The 17,760-nt window shown below is 36.1% G+C and overlaps 1 protein-coding gene across 5 annotated transcripts in view; it reads right to left on the bottom strand.

Moving 5' to 3' along the window:
- Nucleotides 1-17,760, bottom strand: part of LOC149807235 (multiple PDZ domain protein-like) — a 453,425-nt gene that overhangs the window by 18,742 nt on the left and 416,923 nt on the right. For all 5 annotated transcript variants that reach the window (XM_089963870.1, XM_089963877.1, XM_089963884.1 and 2 more), the window contains 4 exons: nucleotides 12,759-12,983; nucleotides 5,209-5,325; nucleotides 3,431-3,581; nucleotides 158-327 (listed from right to left, as the gene is read on the bottom strand). In XM_089963870.1, the coding sequence (XP_089819996.1) occupies nucleotides 158-327; nucleotides 3,431-3,581; nucleotides 5,209-5,325; nucleotides 12,759-12,983 (663 nt within the window). The remainder of the gene's footprint in view (nucleotides 1-157; nucleotides 328-3,430; nucleotides 3,582-5,208; nucleotides 5,326-12,758; nucleotides 12,984-17,760) is intronic.

Here is a 17,760-nt window from a genome sequence, read left to right as displayed (position 1 = left end):
ATCCCAATAAGAATGCAATGACAATGATTACACAATTCCATTGACAATACAATAACAATAATGGAACAATGACAATGATGACACAATGAAAATGCCATTAGGAAAGCTCAAGATCCCTATGTCTCATCTATGCTTCAAATGTGAGTAAAAAGCTGACCTTAAGTTTTTGTGACTTTGCTGCAGGACCTGTTGGGTTCATATTGGCTACCATGACTGGGGTGTCCCCTAGGGAACTCCCTATTCCTCCTGCAATGCTCAGCCCCAGGGATCCTGATGAGTCAAATGTCAACTCTACTGTCCTCATGTGGCTGGCATCCTCACTCACACCTTAAATGAAAGAAAGATAACTCTGAAGATACAAATTCCTCACTCATTATATCGACTGGGGTAGATGACCCTTATTTTCAGTTACATTTTGTAACATGACTTCCTTGCAGAGTACCCTTATTTTCACTGAACTGTTAGATTCTGTCACATGACTTTCTTCTGCTTATCAAAACTTGTTGAAACAATAACAGTAAATATTTACATTTTAAGATTCCTCTCAGATGATGTGCTATGAAAAGTAAATATGCTTAAATGAGCTGACTATTTTTCAGTTCCTTTATATGAAACTATATAAAAAAAATATTTTACGACATGTCAGTATGATACAATGTTACTAGCCACTGCCCCATGAGACAGTGAAATAGTGCCCTATTCACCAACAACTTACATAAGTAATAGGTAAAAGGGTTAAACAGGGTTATGTAGAAATCTCAGTATCACTTGCAAATGGACCTATGATGTATACTACTTTTTTTAAAAGCTTACACTTTCATGGAGTGATGTGATGTGATGTGATGGTATGCTCTATTGTACCTCCATGATCCCAGGTTAAATTACCTGGATGTAATGGATGTCAAAGTATACGGTATATATCTGGTAGAAATCACACATCAGTGGTTATATTTATGTTTTCCAGTTTCCAAAACCTCAATGAACACTATATCTTAACATTAGTCAGAGTTTTCCGCTGACCCTTGTCACCACATTTTTGATATTTGGATATTTATGTGTCCAAATATCAAAAATGAGGTGGCAAGGGTCAGAGGAAACTTGGACTAATCTTAACTCATTAACTCCTGGCACTGTGTTTACATGGCAGGAGGTAGACACTAAAGTGGGTAGTATTATAGAAAGGAAGACAGATGTAGCTCTACAATGATACCGAATAATCTGGACGTTCTAGGTCACTACAAATATTTTACAACCCAACATTCGCTTGTGGTCAGAATCTGACTTTGTGTCAGGATCTTAGACTTTTTGGCCTCAGATTTAAGGCAGACCTGTCTGAACTGCAAGTTGGTTGAATCAGTCAGCAAGCCTGAATTCTGAACAAATTTAGTAAACAAAAATGCAATCCTTTTGATTTCAATAATCATAAAATGACATTTGTCTTCCAGGTTCCTGAATTATTACATTGCACAATTCCTCTATCACCCCCCCCCCCACTTAAAAGTGAAATGCTTAAAAAAAATTATTTTGCTGCCATATAGACCAATTCATCAATTCATTCCCATGGCATTTGTATCCCCATAATTTAATACAGCAAATGAAAACAGAGAATGTATGGGATATTGATATTATCAAAATTATTTTCCTACACTATCTACATATCTATATATATATAAGCACTAGGGAGGGTGAACAGACTCTAATAGACTTACCCTCAAAATCGCAAATTAAGCCTTCAAAATCTCCACCCAAAAAAGCAAATAAACCTTCTAAAACCCTACAAAAGTCGCCCCAAAAAATGCAGGGTTTTAGAAGGTTTATTTTGTAATTTTGGGTGGAGATTTTGAAGGCTTAATTTGCAATTCTGAGGGTAAGTCATTTACTGTCTGTTCACCCTCCCCGCTGATATATATATCTATATATATATATATATATATATATATATATATATATATATATATATATATATATATATATATATATATATAAACTGCCAACCATTTTCATTTTGCAGTTTTACTTTTGGATGAGGATTATACAAAACTGAAACACTGCTTATGTCTCTATTAGTTGCCTTAGCAAGATATGGTTGGATACAACTGGGCTATTCTAAATCCTCATGCCTGCAGGGGGGATAGAATGTTATGTGAAAGCATGGTTGAGTTTACATTTTGAAGCTGAGCATGCATTACATTGCTTCATAAATTGTCCTCTTGTTTTTCAAATGGGGGTGGGGATTGCCCCTTGGTCTTCAAATGGAGGTAGGTATCTTCCCCTACGTTTGGAGTACTAGAACAGACTTGAAAATAAAATGGAAACTGGAGACTTACAACAAGAGTGCTCTCTTAAGGTACAGAGCATATAAATTTTCAGTGTATTTTTGGAAAGATGTGTACATGAGAAGTGTGATTATAAAATGCTAAAACTACATTAAGAAGCAAAGATCTTGAACATCATATAGTTGACTGTAATAATTCTAGAATTTCATCCACCACTTAAGAGTGCTCACATGTATACACATGTACAAGTTGAGTACGACCAGAAACAGAGACCATGATCTTCTGTCACCTAATGTGCCACCAGATCAGAATCTATGCTGTTTGTTCTACTGATTAGTCCTAATAAACTGTGTAGACCCAGATCTGTTGGTACACTAGGTGTCTATATTGTATATACACATCTGAATCATTATATTAGAAATCACAAATTCACATAAAATATCACTGTGTAAATTCATGTAAATGATCAGTGCTTCACAAACACAAATTCACATAACACATCACTGTGTAAATTCATGTAAATGATCAGTGCTTCACAAACACAAATTTACATAACATATCAGTGTGTAAATTCATGTAAATGATCAGTACTTCACAAACACAAATTTACAGAACATATCACTGTGTAAATTCATGTAAATGATCAGTACTTCACAAACACAAATTCACATATCACTGTGTAAATTCATGTAAATGATCAGTACTTCACAAACATAAATTCACATAACATATCACTGTGTAAATTCATGTAAATGATCAGTGCTTCACAAACACAAATTCACATATATCACTGCATATATTCAAATAAATGATCAGTGCTTCACAAACACAAATTCACATAACATATCACTGTGTAAATTCAAGTAAATGATCAGTGCTTCACAAACACAAATTCACATAACTTATCACCATGTAAATTCATGAAAATAATTGGTGCTTCAAAAACATGAACTCACATATCACTGTGTAAATTCATGTAACTGAACGATGCTTTACAAACACATTTAGAAAATCCTCCATATTTGTTTCTGCCATTCAACAAATCTTCACTGCAAGCTTGAAAATATTTTTGCCTCAGAATTATGTGAGTCCGTTTGGACTTAACTGCAATCTGTACGAATTTGTGAAATTGAGATAAAAGAGTTGTTACTTACTTTTTGAGTGTCGGCCTCCTCGTGACTTGTTACTGGCTGAGGACTCTGATTTTTTCAGGGCGGTGCCTGGTGAGTTGGAATTTCGTCGAGATGATGTCTTTGACCCTGCTTTTAATCTTCCTACTGTCAAAGTGACCTTCTTTTGCAATGTCTGAAAGTTAAAAAGGGGGTAGTTTTCCTGTTAAATAAAAATTAATTTATGACAAAGTTCAACAGTTTGTCTGGCGCTTACTCTTAAGATGTCTAATTAACAGCTACTGAAAAAAATATCGGTTTTTAAATTTGTTTCTTGGGTCCATGTAACAGACACTTAGGTCCCATTTCTTCAATAAGATATAGCCAAGAATGTGTTTAAAGTGCTGTTATAACAAAACAAACAAATGAATAAAGTCTTTCCAAACTTGTACATGTCTGTATTATGAAAAAACAACCTCAAATACACACTATCATGAATAATTCTTTCCCAGATCACATAATGTCACAAGCACTATATTTGCATATCAATCTACACCCAAACAATAATTTTTAATCTGTGGCTATGCATGTCTTGGGGGAAAACATGTCTATTGTTGTGAATACTAAGTCTAATTAAGCCACAAATGATTATTTGCACTATAAGATTTTTACATTGTAATCTCTATAAACATCCAAAGTAGGAACAGCTTCAACCTTGACCTTTTGGTACACTATGCAACATCCTATCTGAGTCACATGAGCAAATATATGTTACTGGATTGGATTAGGCACATTAAACTGTACTACCCTTGATTACAGTACAACTCTGACAGTGATTTTAACATATTTAATCTAGAGCTAAATTTACATTTATCATAACTTCTTGAACATTTCTATGCCTTGTTCCATATCTGAACAAAAATCAATACAACCACTTTTGAGAGACAGGCCCTTTTGTGATACTTCTATTGTTAGATAACAGTTGAATTATGTTTCCCTTCAACCTCATTGATTCCTAAATTGCAGCTTACATACCAAGTCCTAACTAATGTGCCCATGTCATGCTCTGTTAATTTAGTTTGGTGAAATAGAACATATATTTCCTTGTTTATGGTAACATGATAATGAATACACTTCCTTGCTACTATTCCATTAAACAGTGAACATACATTTTCATGTTTATTATTCCATGAAATAGAACATACATTTCCTTGTTTATAATTCCACAGGATATAGCATATTAATCTTGAAACAAAAACTGAAACATGCAAATTTGATATCATTTGAAAGAAATTACTGGTCCATTTATTGCAAACAAAAACAACAAAATCAGTATTAACCAATGAGAATTTGTATCACCTACAGCTTGCTAATTTGTACAATTTCATTACAGCAAGAAAATTTGTACAGCTTGGCATTATGGGAAAGGTTCTGTGGAGGTCAATATTAAAAACTGCTACATGCTAGATCAGCTCAGCTACTTATTTTTTTATGGATAAAGACACTGTTGTTGTGAGCATGCACAAATTTCTTGATTTAAAAACTGGAACACTGCTGTTATAAGCATGGGTGTCTAAATTAAAATAATGAAGGAACACTATTTTCTATTACAGTTTATTAAAGTGAATAATCACCATGTACTGTACCTTAAGTACAGAGAGAACAATCACCAATGTACTGTACCACATGACCAGAGTGAACAATCAGTGATGTAGTGTCCCATGTGTCAGAGTTAACAATCACTAATACAGTGTACCATATGTACAGAATGAACAATCACTAATATAGTGTACCATATGTACAGAATGAACAATATACTGTACCTTAAGTACAGCTGCAGCATATTCCTGAGTAGCACTCTTCATGTCCTCCCCATTAACTGACATAATCTGATCTCCCTGCATCAGTCGTCCATCAGCCTCTGCTACACCACCTTTCACCTAAAGTTTACAACAAATGGCATGGTATCACTGATACTGATTCATCTGATATTACATAGTACTTTTCATGATGCATATATAGCAGAATCTATCTTGCGAGACGACCCTTCTGCCAAAAAGTCATGGTCTTTCATGAGAGGTCAGAACACTATACTGAGAAACTGGTCTCTCAAGAAAAGTAGTCCATCCCAGAAGTGTTTTTTAAAGACGGGTTTTAATGTACACGCATGTGTGTGCACACATATGCATGCATGCACACAGAGCTCTGCCAATATAAAAGTATTTGGAAAACTAAGCTGCACACAAAATTTAATGCCAATCAGTGGATAAAGAGCAAAAAGACATGTACTATGTCACATAAGAGTAGTACTCCTCATGACACATCTGCCTATCATTGCTTACATGACTCTAATGGAAAATGTTTTTAAAAAACTCCACTAAAAGCTTGTGCAAACAAGTATTGAAAAACAGACTCGAGGAGATATGGAGAAATATTATGTATGTTTGCATGAAGTTAAAAGCACATGAGAACATTTCCAGGTAACTAGTGCCAAGCAAACACTAGCTAGTAAAAATGGTAATGACACAAAACCCATTAAAACCTCTTTGAAGGCAATATCCCTCAAACTAAAAGTAAATAAGAACAAAGAGAAACAATCTGGCTAAAATTTTGCAAGAAAAGCATATAAGATAAAGGCGAAAATGCGTAAAATCCTCAAAAATACACTGGATCAAAACTCCTGCATCCCAAAGTGAACAGGTTGCCTTCACTGGTCACCATTTGTGACATGGAGGAGGATGAATTGGGCCTGCAGGGGGAGAACTGAGTAGATCTATTTTACAACCTTGGGCCTTCAAGGAAAATATGCATTAGACATATTCTACATCCCTAGACCTGCAAGGGAGTATGCATCAGTCCTTTTCAACATCCCTGGGTGTGCAAGGGAGTATGCATTAGTCCTATTGAACATCCCTGTTTGTGCAAGGGGAGTATGCATTAGTCCTATTCTACATCCCTAGGCCTGCAAGGGGAGTATGCATTAGTCCTACTCTACATCCCTAGACCTGCAAGGGAGTATGCATTAGTCCTATTCAACATCCCTTGGCCTGCAAGGGGAGTATGCATTAGTCCTATTCTACATCCCTTGGCCTGCAAGAGGAGTATGCATTAGTTCTATTCTCCATCCCTCGGCCTGCAAAGGGGAGTATGCATTAGGCCAATTATATACTCTCTTGGCATGCAAGGACAGTATGCAGCAGAACTATTCTACATCCCTAGGCCTGTAATGGGAGCATGCGTTAAGACATATTCTACATCTCTGAATAAAAACTTGTAACCAGTTTTTGGCTCTCTTGAGAATGTACTGTCTTTTTCAAAGGATGCAATTAACTAGCAGAGGCATCAAATAAAGGTAACAGTATTTAATAACAGAACAGGTGAGCCATACAAATCAAGTCACATACATGAAATGTTTGTGAAATGGTACCATACTAATGTATGGACCACATTATGATATTAAATACATTATGATCAAAAGCATTCTTAGTGTGAGATGCCTCAGTTAGTACAAGGTTTTGGTCATAAAAGTTGGTAATAAAAGCTATGACAAACGCAATCAGCAAAGAGTTAAATATGTTGCTCAGGGTTGAGCAAATCCCACAGCCCAATGTTCCCGATTATTCATTTTCAAAGTAAGACAAATAAAATTTACCAGAAAGTGATAGTCCAGAGCAAGTTTTTTTTTCCCTGTTTTAATACAAGTCAGGCATATGCTAATTTTTATACTTGAACCACATTATCTAGCTTTGCCTGGCTATTCAGAATGTATGAATCTAACTTCTCTTCATTTATTAATTCACATCCCATTATACAACAAAAAGTGGTTATTGATAACTGTTGCATGTGCACAAGTTCTATTAATGCTTGACTGCATATTTGGTTAAGCAACCAAATTATCTGTACATCAAACCACTTCAAACAAAAATAAATCCAGTATGATTAATTAGAAGTGTTTTAAATGACTTTTTGTGTATTCAACCCAGATACTTGCGAACAGATCAATCTCTGATTTTGAGCCATTAAGTCAATATAATGAAATTACTGAAAGGCACTTTACCAACGTAAGTGTTCATTTCCTTTATGAACTGATTAAATGACAGTAACCAGTCTTACATTTTTTAAATGACTATACAAAGGATCAACTCCAATGTGCGATAGTGCATTTGAAGTGTTTTCATTTAAACAAGGCCATGCATTTTATGATCAGTAAAAGTACTGTAGTTGTCAAATGAGGTCAATGTCTCTATTTTTTATATATAAAATGTGTTTAGTAAATTATTTTCACAAGGATGGTCATAAAGAAGCTAAGGATGTTAATGCTGAGGTAGACGGATGAAATTTAAGGCTGATACTCAGTCTCAGGTAAGCAAGATTATTTGGCAGCAAAAAATATCAAATGACACAACTAAGAGACAAAAAAGAATTCAGCTATGGTGGGTTTCATAATTATCTCTGACTTGAAATCACTGACTCTTAAAGAACATCATTTTGCAGGAAAACACTATCCCAAACTGGCATGAATTAGATATACACCAAGTGCATGTGCCAATGGAACTGATAAATTCAGGATTTAATCAAACGTGCTTACTGACATTTTTGGACCTAAAAAAGCTGTGCAACACAGTATATGCAAGGCTGCCAGTATGTGCAGAAAATAATTTGCTAACACTTTATTCGGAAAGGCCATTTTAAAATGTGATGAGAATGAAAGGAAAAATAATATAAATCAAGAGCTCTCTATAACACAGCCTATACTCCAGCCCAAAATGGAAAGCCATTTTTTGATACGGAAATGCTGTGTGCACTGCAGGGGAAGAAAGATTTTAAACTATATGCTAATTACAAAAACAGACTTGGGGCAAGAGACTTTGTTCTGTCAATAGACAGACTTGAAAAAAGAAGTTTTGGAAAGTTGAAATTTCAGTAAATTAATTTCCATTCTTGCTGATGGAAGTATGGATTCAACCATATCAGAGCAGAAATTATTTATATAAAATACCCTGACAATAAAAATTTAAGCCCTCTGAAGAAATAAATCTGGTGTACATTATGTCTTTTGTTTTTCAATGGATTAAAATATATACCAGGCATCATATCTATTAAGCTATGAATACTTCAATGTTTAGGACAAGTGAAAAAAATCATTGATCAGACCTGCTTTTCTAACTGAAAAGTACTTTCAAATATTTAATACAGATTTAGAGAGCTGAAGAATGCAAGTGCATGAGGATGAGTGTGTGACAAGCAACTACCTGGCATTACTAAAGAAAGCACCAGGTCACAGACCATTCACATCTATAGGAATTGGTTTTAGTTGATAATACTAAAACCTGCTCCAGGACATGTAGGGTCACATACCGTATGTACTCACTTGTATGACAAGCTGGCTGTCAGATCTGGGTATCTGCAGTTTGTTAGGAGTAGTCAGTAGAACAAACAGCACAGGCCCTGATCTGCAGGCACATTATGCTATGACAGATCAGGACTTTTGTTGTTTGCAGTTTGACTTGACTTATAAATCAGTACAAATGGTAGTTTGCTATTAGTCTTCTATAAGTATTACTACCATACCACATGTGTAGGGACTGATTCAATGATTCTGTAGGTAATATTTAAGAACTGACCATCCACCCTCTCAACTGCTATCAAAATATGCTAATGCTGTGGAACAATCTGGAACAATTTGACTTATCACTTATCTTTTCATTATCTTTTTATTTATTAACAAATTCTAAGTCACATTTATGCAGCAGGTCTTTATGGGTGGTACATTAAAAAATTAAAAAAATAAAATTCTTCACATGTGAAGTTGTATTTTTCAATATGTTTGCATTTTCTTGTGGGCTGAGTTAAGATGAAACAAGGCATTTCATTATTAATAAATATGAAAATACATGTAGTCTTTTGTCTCTGTCTCAAAGCACGAGAATAAAGGTGCAGAAAAGGGGAGGAAATAATCAGTCATCTTGAACTTGAAAATAAAACATTGATTGTAACATGAGATGCCAACAAAATGAGAAACAGGAGTACCATGGTTCTTCCCTGTATATTAAACACCTTTTATTTAAGATGTAAAACAAAAGAAACTTTATATGTGACATCACCAAAAGGACAGGACTAACACCTGTCAGATTAGGATATGTCATGCAAAAAAAAGAAGACTCCAACCCCTGCCTCCACCCTAACTGTTACGTTTTTAAAACACGATTTTCAGTAGAGTTTTTGAAATGAGAGAGAGAGAGAGAGAAAGAGAGAGAAAGGGGGATAGAGATTTCTTGATATTATGATATATGTTTTTAACCTGTGCCCTGTTAACAGTAAACATTTGTGATCTGCAGCTCAATCCTGAATGCTAATGGAAATCCTTCATCACAAGGCAGTTTATATAATTAATTATCATGGAGGTGAGATGATTTGTGTTTGCTAGTCCTTTCAGCAATACATTTGAAAATAGCAATAGGCTCATGTGCACAGCACACAATGCTTTAAAGCAACAATTAGACATGTGCACAGTACACAATGCTTTTGGAGAAACCAGTAGGAAAATGTGCCAGTACACAATGCTTTAGGAGAGACCATTAGGCTAATGCGCCAGTACACAATGCTTTTTGCAGAGACCATTAGGCTAATGTGCCAGTACACAATGCTTCTGGAGAAACCATTAGGCTAATGTGCCAGTACACAATGCTTCTGGAGAAACCATTAGGCTAATGTGCCAGAACATAATGCTTTAGGAGAGACCATTAGGCTAATATGCCAGTACACAATGCTTTTGCAGAGACCATTAGGCTAATGTACCAGTACACAATGCTTCTGGAGAAACCATTAGGCTAATGTGCCAGAACATAATGCTTTAGGAGAGACCATTAGGCTAATGTGCCAGTACACAATGCTTTTGCAGAGACCATTAGGCTAATGTGCCAGTACACAATGCTTTTGCAGAGACCATTAGGCTAATGTGCCAGTACACAATGCTTCTGGAGAAACCATTAGGCTAATGTACCAGAACATAATGCTTTAGGAGAGACCATTAGGTCCATGCACACATGTACACAATGCTTTAGGAGAGACCATTAGGCTAAAGCACACAGTATACAATGCTTTAAAGCAACAACTAGGCTCATGTGCACATACTTTTGAAGAGACCTATAGGCTCATGTGCACAGTACAAAATTCTTGAAAGTATCCATTAGGCCCATGAACACTGTTCACAATGCTTCAGGTGAGACCATTAGGCTCATGCACACAGTACACAATTATTTAGGAGAGACCATTAGGCTCATGTGTGCAGTACACAATGCTTTAGGAGAGACCATTAGACTCATGTGCACAGTACACAATGATTTAGCAGAGATCATTAGACTCATGTGCACAGTACACAATGATTTAGGAGAGATCATTAGGCTCATGCGCACAGTACATAATGATTTAGGAGAGACCATTAGACTCATGTGCACAGTACACAATGATTTAGGAGAGATCATCAGACTCATGTGCACAGTACACAATGCTTTAGGAGAGACCATTAGGCTCATGCGCACAGTACACAATGATTTAGGAGAGACTATTAGACTCATGCGCACAGTACACAATGCTTTAGGAGAGACCATTAGGCTCATGCGCACAGTAGACAATGATTTAGGAGAGACCATTAGACTCATGTGCACAGTACACAACAATTTAGGAGAGATCATTAGACTCATGTGCACAGTACACAATGCTTTTGGAGAGACCATTAGGCTCTTGCACACAGTAAACAATGATTTAATACAGACCATTAGGCTCATGTGCATTGTACACAATGATTTAGGAGAGACCATTAGGCTCATGTGCATTGTACAGTTTTATAAAAGTTCAGTAAATCAGGGATGGGTGTTGAAGAAACAAAAGTTATTACACTTCACACTGTGAGTGAGAATGTTGTAAGCCATCTTTATTAAAAATTATTGGGATGTTTGTGATCAGTGACAACATTTTTTTGAAGTCAGATGTTGTTCCATCCATATAATGTAAAACATAATTATTTCAGTAGGTGGAATGATAAACTTTGGTGCAATGTGGGAGTGTGATTAAATTTTCAAGCAAGATATCAAAACACAACTGTGATTCAGGGAAGGATTAATCAATTTCAAACCCTCCAATGAATTTTTAAGAGCAAGAAAGTTGGCAACTGAATGTTAATACTACATTCCACTATCCAATGGATTTTAAGGACATAATCTTTGTATAGTTTTTGATTTTATTTAATTTCTGTGTGGTTTTGTGTGTGTGTGGTGTTGGAATATGGTAATGCTAGGTCTCTCATTATTTTTTTCTAGAAGTATATTAAATGCTTCAAAGACAATAGGTTTTTATATCTTTTATTCAAAGTTGAATTTCCAGACATTTTTATATATGTTTATATTAATAAATAAATTATTTCCAATTGTACAATGCCCATTATTTTGGATCACAAGCACTGACCGCCCTTGGAAGCAAAAGCATACTTTCTGAGTTTCACCTAACTCCCACCTTAACACTACCTGGAAGGTTGGCAGGTGTGAGGATTCCAAATGTGGAATACAAAACACCTTATAGTGACATATAAATAGACCACATTTCAGTCATTTATCTGAAAAAGCTATAGAAAAGAAGGGAAAATGTCGTTGAAACCCAAAATATTGATGTGGGGCCTTAACCCTGAAAATGGGACCTTTAAAATGTGCTATACAATACACCTTGTGATGATGAAGAGGTACATAATCAACCATGACTTTTACCTTGAAAAACACAACACCCAATGTTGTATGAGTGTGTCTGTTTTGGATTTTTTAATGTAGCTTTAACAATTTTTCAGTCATATCACAATGATGTCTGCAATGTGGCAGTTTATAGTGATGTCTAGCACTGGGGCATCATACTGCAGACACATAGCATGATGTCCCACACACTCACATTATCCTGACACCAGGCCGACCAGTCCTAACACTAACCTCTTAATGCTGAGTGCCAAACAAGGGAGCTGTTAGTACCATTTTTCTAAGTCTTTGGTATGACTTGGCCAAGGATCAAACCTACGACCTCCCGCATCCCAGGTGGACGCTCTAACCACTAGGCCACCGGATTGGTCTGATTTGTGCATGCAGCCCCTTACTATGTCTGATATATACATAAAGCCCCTTACTATGTCAGATATGTGCATAAAACCAATTACTATGTCTGATATGTGCATAAAACCCATAACTATGTCTGATATGTGCATAAAACCCATTACTATGTCTGATATATACATAAAGCCCCTTACTATGTCAGATATGTGCATAAAACCCATTACTATGTCTGATATGTGCATAAAACCCATTACTATTTTTTACATGTAACTAAAGCTCCTTACTATGTCTGATATGTAAACTCCGACATCATTCCTCTTGCCAACAATGCTGAGACCAAGTCCTTTTCCAGGCTTCTTCATTAATTCCACTGTAAATATATCATAAATATCTTCATCCTTCACTTGGGTGTCATCACGGAACACTACAATACGAACTCGGGAGGGTGTTTGTCGTAGCACCTGTATTGCAAAGTCATGGCTAGCCTCCCGTAGATTTTCATCGCCCACCTAAAACAAAAGCAACTAATATTTATTGGAAAAAATGCAAAGAAAAGGCTGAACTGTAAACCTATTTAGTAATATATACACCAATTTCAAATAAATTAATTTAAATTCAATTACTCTGATGAGCAGACAAAAGGTAATAAAAATCCACTTAGAAAGTTGTGTAACACATCACTGAATGCAGTCATAACCTACTACAAACAAAAACATTGTCTGCATGGTTTTAAAAATTATAATCTATTTCACAAGTTTTACAATCAAAAGTAGCAGAATGGGAAAACTGAATATTGTACCATAAGTTTACCATAAAAAGTAGCAGAACTGTAGTCAATTATAGGCATTTATAACAAACATTTGTGAAGATACTTGACAAAACTCATTAACAAAATGAATTAGACTGGATTTGAATCTCCCTCTGAGCTTGAATGAAGGTCTTCACATGCTTGAATGAAGGTCTTCAGGTGTCTGAAGGTCTTCAGATATTGAATGAAGGTCTTCATATGTTTGAAGGTCTTCAGATGTTTGAATGAAGGCCTTTAGGTGTCTGAAGGTCTTCCAATGTTAAATGGTCTTCAGGTGTCTGAATAAAGGTCTTCAGATGTTCAAATGGTCTTCAGGTGTCTGAATGAAGGTCTTCAGGTGTTTGAATGAAGGTCTTCAAGTGTTTGAATTAATGTATTCACAAGTATGAATGCAGGTAAATGACTGATTGGAAATGGACAGCACTTTTGACCACTTGGCCACCTGTCCCCCCAAAATGCAGGAAACCAATCAACTTTGGGGCAGTTTATACATTCATTTTGAAACTATCACCTTAGGGCAATTTAAACAGGCATGTTGGAAAACTATCACCTTTGAGCAGTTTAAACAGTCATGTTGGAAAACTATCACCTTTGAGCAGTTTAAACAGGCATGTTGGAAAACTACCAACTTTGAGCAGTTTAAACAGGCATGTTGGAAAACTATCACCTTTGAGCAGTTTAAACAGGCATGTTGGAAAACTATCACCTTTGAGCAGTTTAAACAGGCATGTTGGAAAACAATCACCTTGGGACAGTTTAAACAGTCATGTTGGAAAACTATCACCTTTGAGCAGTTTAAACAGGCATGTTGGAAAACTACCAACTTTGAGCAGTTTAAACAGGCATGTTGGAAAACTACCAACTTGGGACAGTTTGTACAGTCATGTTGATAAACTATTACCTTTGAGAAGTTTAAACAGTCATGTTGGAAAACAATCACCTTGGAGCAGCTTAAACAGGCATGTTGAAAAACTATCACCTTAGGGCAATTTAAACAGGCATGTTGAAAAACAATCACCTTGGAGCAGCTTAAACAGGCATGTTGAAAAACTATCACCTTAGGGCAATTTAAACAGGCATGTTGGAAAACTATCACCTTAGGGCAATTTAAACAGGCATGTTGGAAAACTATCACCTTAGGGCAATTTAAACAGGCATGTTGGAAAACTATCACCTTTGAGCAGTTTAAACAGGCATGTTGGAAAACTACCAACTTGGGACAGTTTGTACAGTCATGTTGATAAACTATTACCTTTGAGAAGTTTAAACAGTCATGTTGGAAAACAATCACCTTGGAGCAGCTTAAACAGGCATGTTGAAAAACTATCACCTTGGGACAGTTTGTACATCCATGCTGGAAAACTATTACCTTGGAACAGTTTAAACAGTCATGTTGGAAAACTATCACCTTGGGACAGTTTGTACAGTCATGCTGGAAAACTATTACCTTGGAGCAGTTTAAACAGTCATGTTGGAAAATTATCACCTTGGGACAGTTTGTACAGTCATGTTGGAAAACTATCACCTTAAGGCAGTTTAAACAGACATGTTGGAAAACTATCATCTTGGAGCAGCTTAAACAGACATGTTGGAAAACTACCACCTTGGGACAGTTTGTACAGTCATGCTGGAAAACTATTACCTTGGGACAGTTTGTACAGTCATCTTGGAAAACTATTTTCTTGGGGAAGTATGTATAGTCATGTTGGAAAACTATCGCCTTTTGTTGGAAAATTATCACCTTAAGGCAGTTGAATTGTTAGGATGAAACTCAGGTGATTAAAAGGTAAACAACCACCATTACACAGGTTACTTAGCTAATGTTATGATGTGTTAAGAGTCCCTAGGACATTGTATTGGGAGAGCCAATTCAACTAATTTGCTTTGAATGATAATATTTAAAACCATCTTATTTGTTTGTGACCAGCAGCAAAGATATTTTGAAGTCAGATTTGACTTTGTATGTGTCATAAAGTGATGCTCCTTTTAAAGTCATTGTGGACTATATAACATACAAAAGAAGATTTTTTTGGTGTATGGAATAGTGCTGGAGTATTATTAATTTTCTGAATGCAAAATGTCAAATTGCACACTTGATTCCAGGAAAAATGAGTGATTAACAAAGCAAAGAATGTCATGCAAACTATTGTATGAAGGAGTTTGACTTTGTGAAGCATACCAGCAGGGTGGGACATTAAATTTGTTGCAAACACCATTTCAACACTAGTTATTCTGTACAAATCTGGTTGCCATAGTAACAGTGCCTAGCATTATGGCAACTCATCAATGCAAAGCTCAATCGTCTACCAACTTGGGACAGTTTGTACAGTCATGTTGATAAACTATTACCTTTGAGAAGTTTAAACAGTCATGTTGGAAAACAATCACCTTGGAGCAGCTTAAACAGGCATGTTGAAAAACTATCACCTTGGGACAGTTTGTACATCCATGCTGGAAAACTATTACCTTGGAACAGTTTAAACAGTCATGTTGGAAAACTATCACCTTGGGACAGTTTGTACAGTCATGCTGGAAAACTATTACCTTGGAGCAGTTTAAACAGTCATGTTGGAAAATTATCACCTTGGGACAGTTTGTACAGTCATGTTGGAAAACTATCACCTTAAGGCAGTTTAAACAGACATGTTGGAAAACTATCATCTTGGAGCAGCTTAAACAGACATGTTGGAAAACTACCACCTTGGGACAGTTTGTACAGTCATGCTGGAAAACTATTACCTTGGGACAGTTTGTACAGTCATCTTGGAAAACTATTTTCTTGGGGAAGTATGTATAGTCATGTTGGAAAACTATCACCTTTTGTTGGAAAATTATCACCTTAAGGCAGTTGAATTGTTAGGATGAAACTCAGGTGATTAAAAGGTAAACAACCACCATTACACAGGTTACTTAGCTAATGTTATGATGTGTTAAGAGTCCCTAGGACATTGTATTGGGAGAGCCAATTCAACTAATTTGCTTTGAATGATAATATTTAAAACCATCTTATTTGTTTGTGACCAGCAGCAAAGATATTTTGAAGTCAGATTTGACTTTGTATGTGTCATAAAGTGATGCTCCTTTTAAAGTCATTGTGGACTATATAACATACAAAAGAAGATTTTTTTGGTGTATGGAATAGTGCTGGAGTATTATTAATTTTCTGAATGCAAAATGTCAAATTGCACACTTGATTCCAGGAAAAATGAGTGATTAACAAAGCAAAGAATGTCATGCAAACTCTTGTATGAAGGAGTTTGACTTTGTGAAGCATACCAGCAGGGTGGGACATTAAATTTGTTGCAAACACCATTTCAACACTAGTTATTCTGTACAAATCTGGTTGCCATAGTAACAGTGCCTAGCATTATGGCAACTCATCAATGCAAAGCTCAATCCAAATTGTAATTAATATGTTTAAACATTTTAATTAGTGTGGACACTGCAAGTCTGACACTCACTTACAGCAATAAAGATGTCAAAAGATCATTTTCTATGCTAAGAAAATTTAACAAGATCTTCAGGGATGTGTAAACAACATTACCATCCAGTCTTTGATTAATGCGAAGATGAACCAAATGGCACTTGCATCACCTTCAAATCCACACCTCTTACCCCAAGCAGTGATATAGTGGCAGATGCAAATGAGAGCAGCAAAGACTGCATCTGGTTAAGAGACAATTCCAATGTCAAATGGATTTCAAATACAATCCTGGTGTACTTTTTCACTTAATGTCTGTGGTTGTGATAATTTGCTTGTGTGTGGTGATGATATTGGACAATGTTCAGTCTACCAACTCTTTTTGAAAGTGTATTAAATGCTGCTGAGAAAATATCTTCCTTTACTTTATTCAAATTTTAATTTGCAGTCATTATCAAAAGGCTTAATTGACAACTTCCTGAAATCGTATGATGTCACTTTCTGTGGGTTGTGTGCATTTATTCCCTTAGGACCTCAAAAGACACTTTTGAGTCTCAAAAACTCCCCAACACATCCTGGGAGGTAAGAAGGTATGTAGTTCAAGAGATAGAACTCAGACCCATAGGTGGTTTTTACGTTGGAATATATATGAATTCATATCACAATCAGCCTGCCTGATTTAGATTCAATTTTCAACACATATTCAAAATTGTTGTGAAAAGTATAAATCCAGGTTTTTACAAGAAAATCTAGAAGATGATATGCTAATGAGTACTTAGAATATAGTAGGTCACCTGTGCAGGGCAAGGACTGACACACAATAAGTAGGTCAACTGTGCAGGGCAAGGAGTGACACAGTAAGTAGGTCAACTGTGCAGGGCAAGGACTGACACACAGTAAGTAGGTCAACTGAGCATGGCAAGGACTGACACACAGTCAGTAGGTCAACTGTGCAAGGCAAGGACTGACACACAGTCAGTAGGTCAACTGTGCAAGGCAAGGACTGACACACAGTCAGTAGGTCAACTGAGCATGGCAAGGACTGACAGTAGGTCAT

This window comes from Sinohyriopsis cumingii, chromosome 1 (assembly GCF_028554795.1).
Source record: "Sinohyriopsis cumingii isolate HCF-2022 chromosome 1, ASM2855479v2, whole genome shotgun sequence".
Classification (NCBI taxonomy): Eukaryota; Metazoa; Mollusca; class Bivalvia; order Unionida; family Unionidae; genus Sinohyriopsis; species Sinohyriopsis cumingii.
The sequence above is the reverse complement of the archived record's forward strand: the minus strand, read 5'-3'. Positions and strand labels throughout refer to the sequence as shown.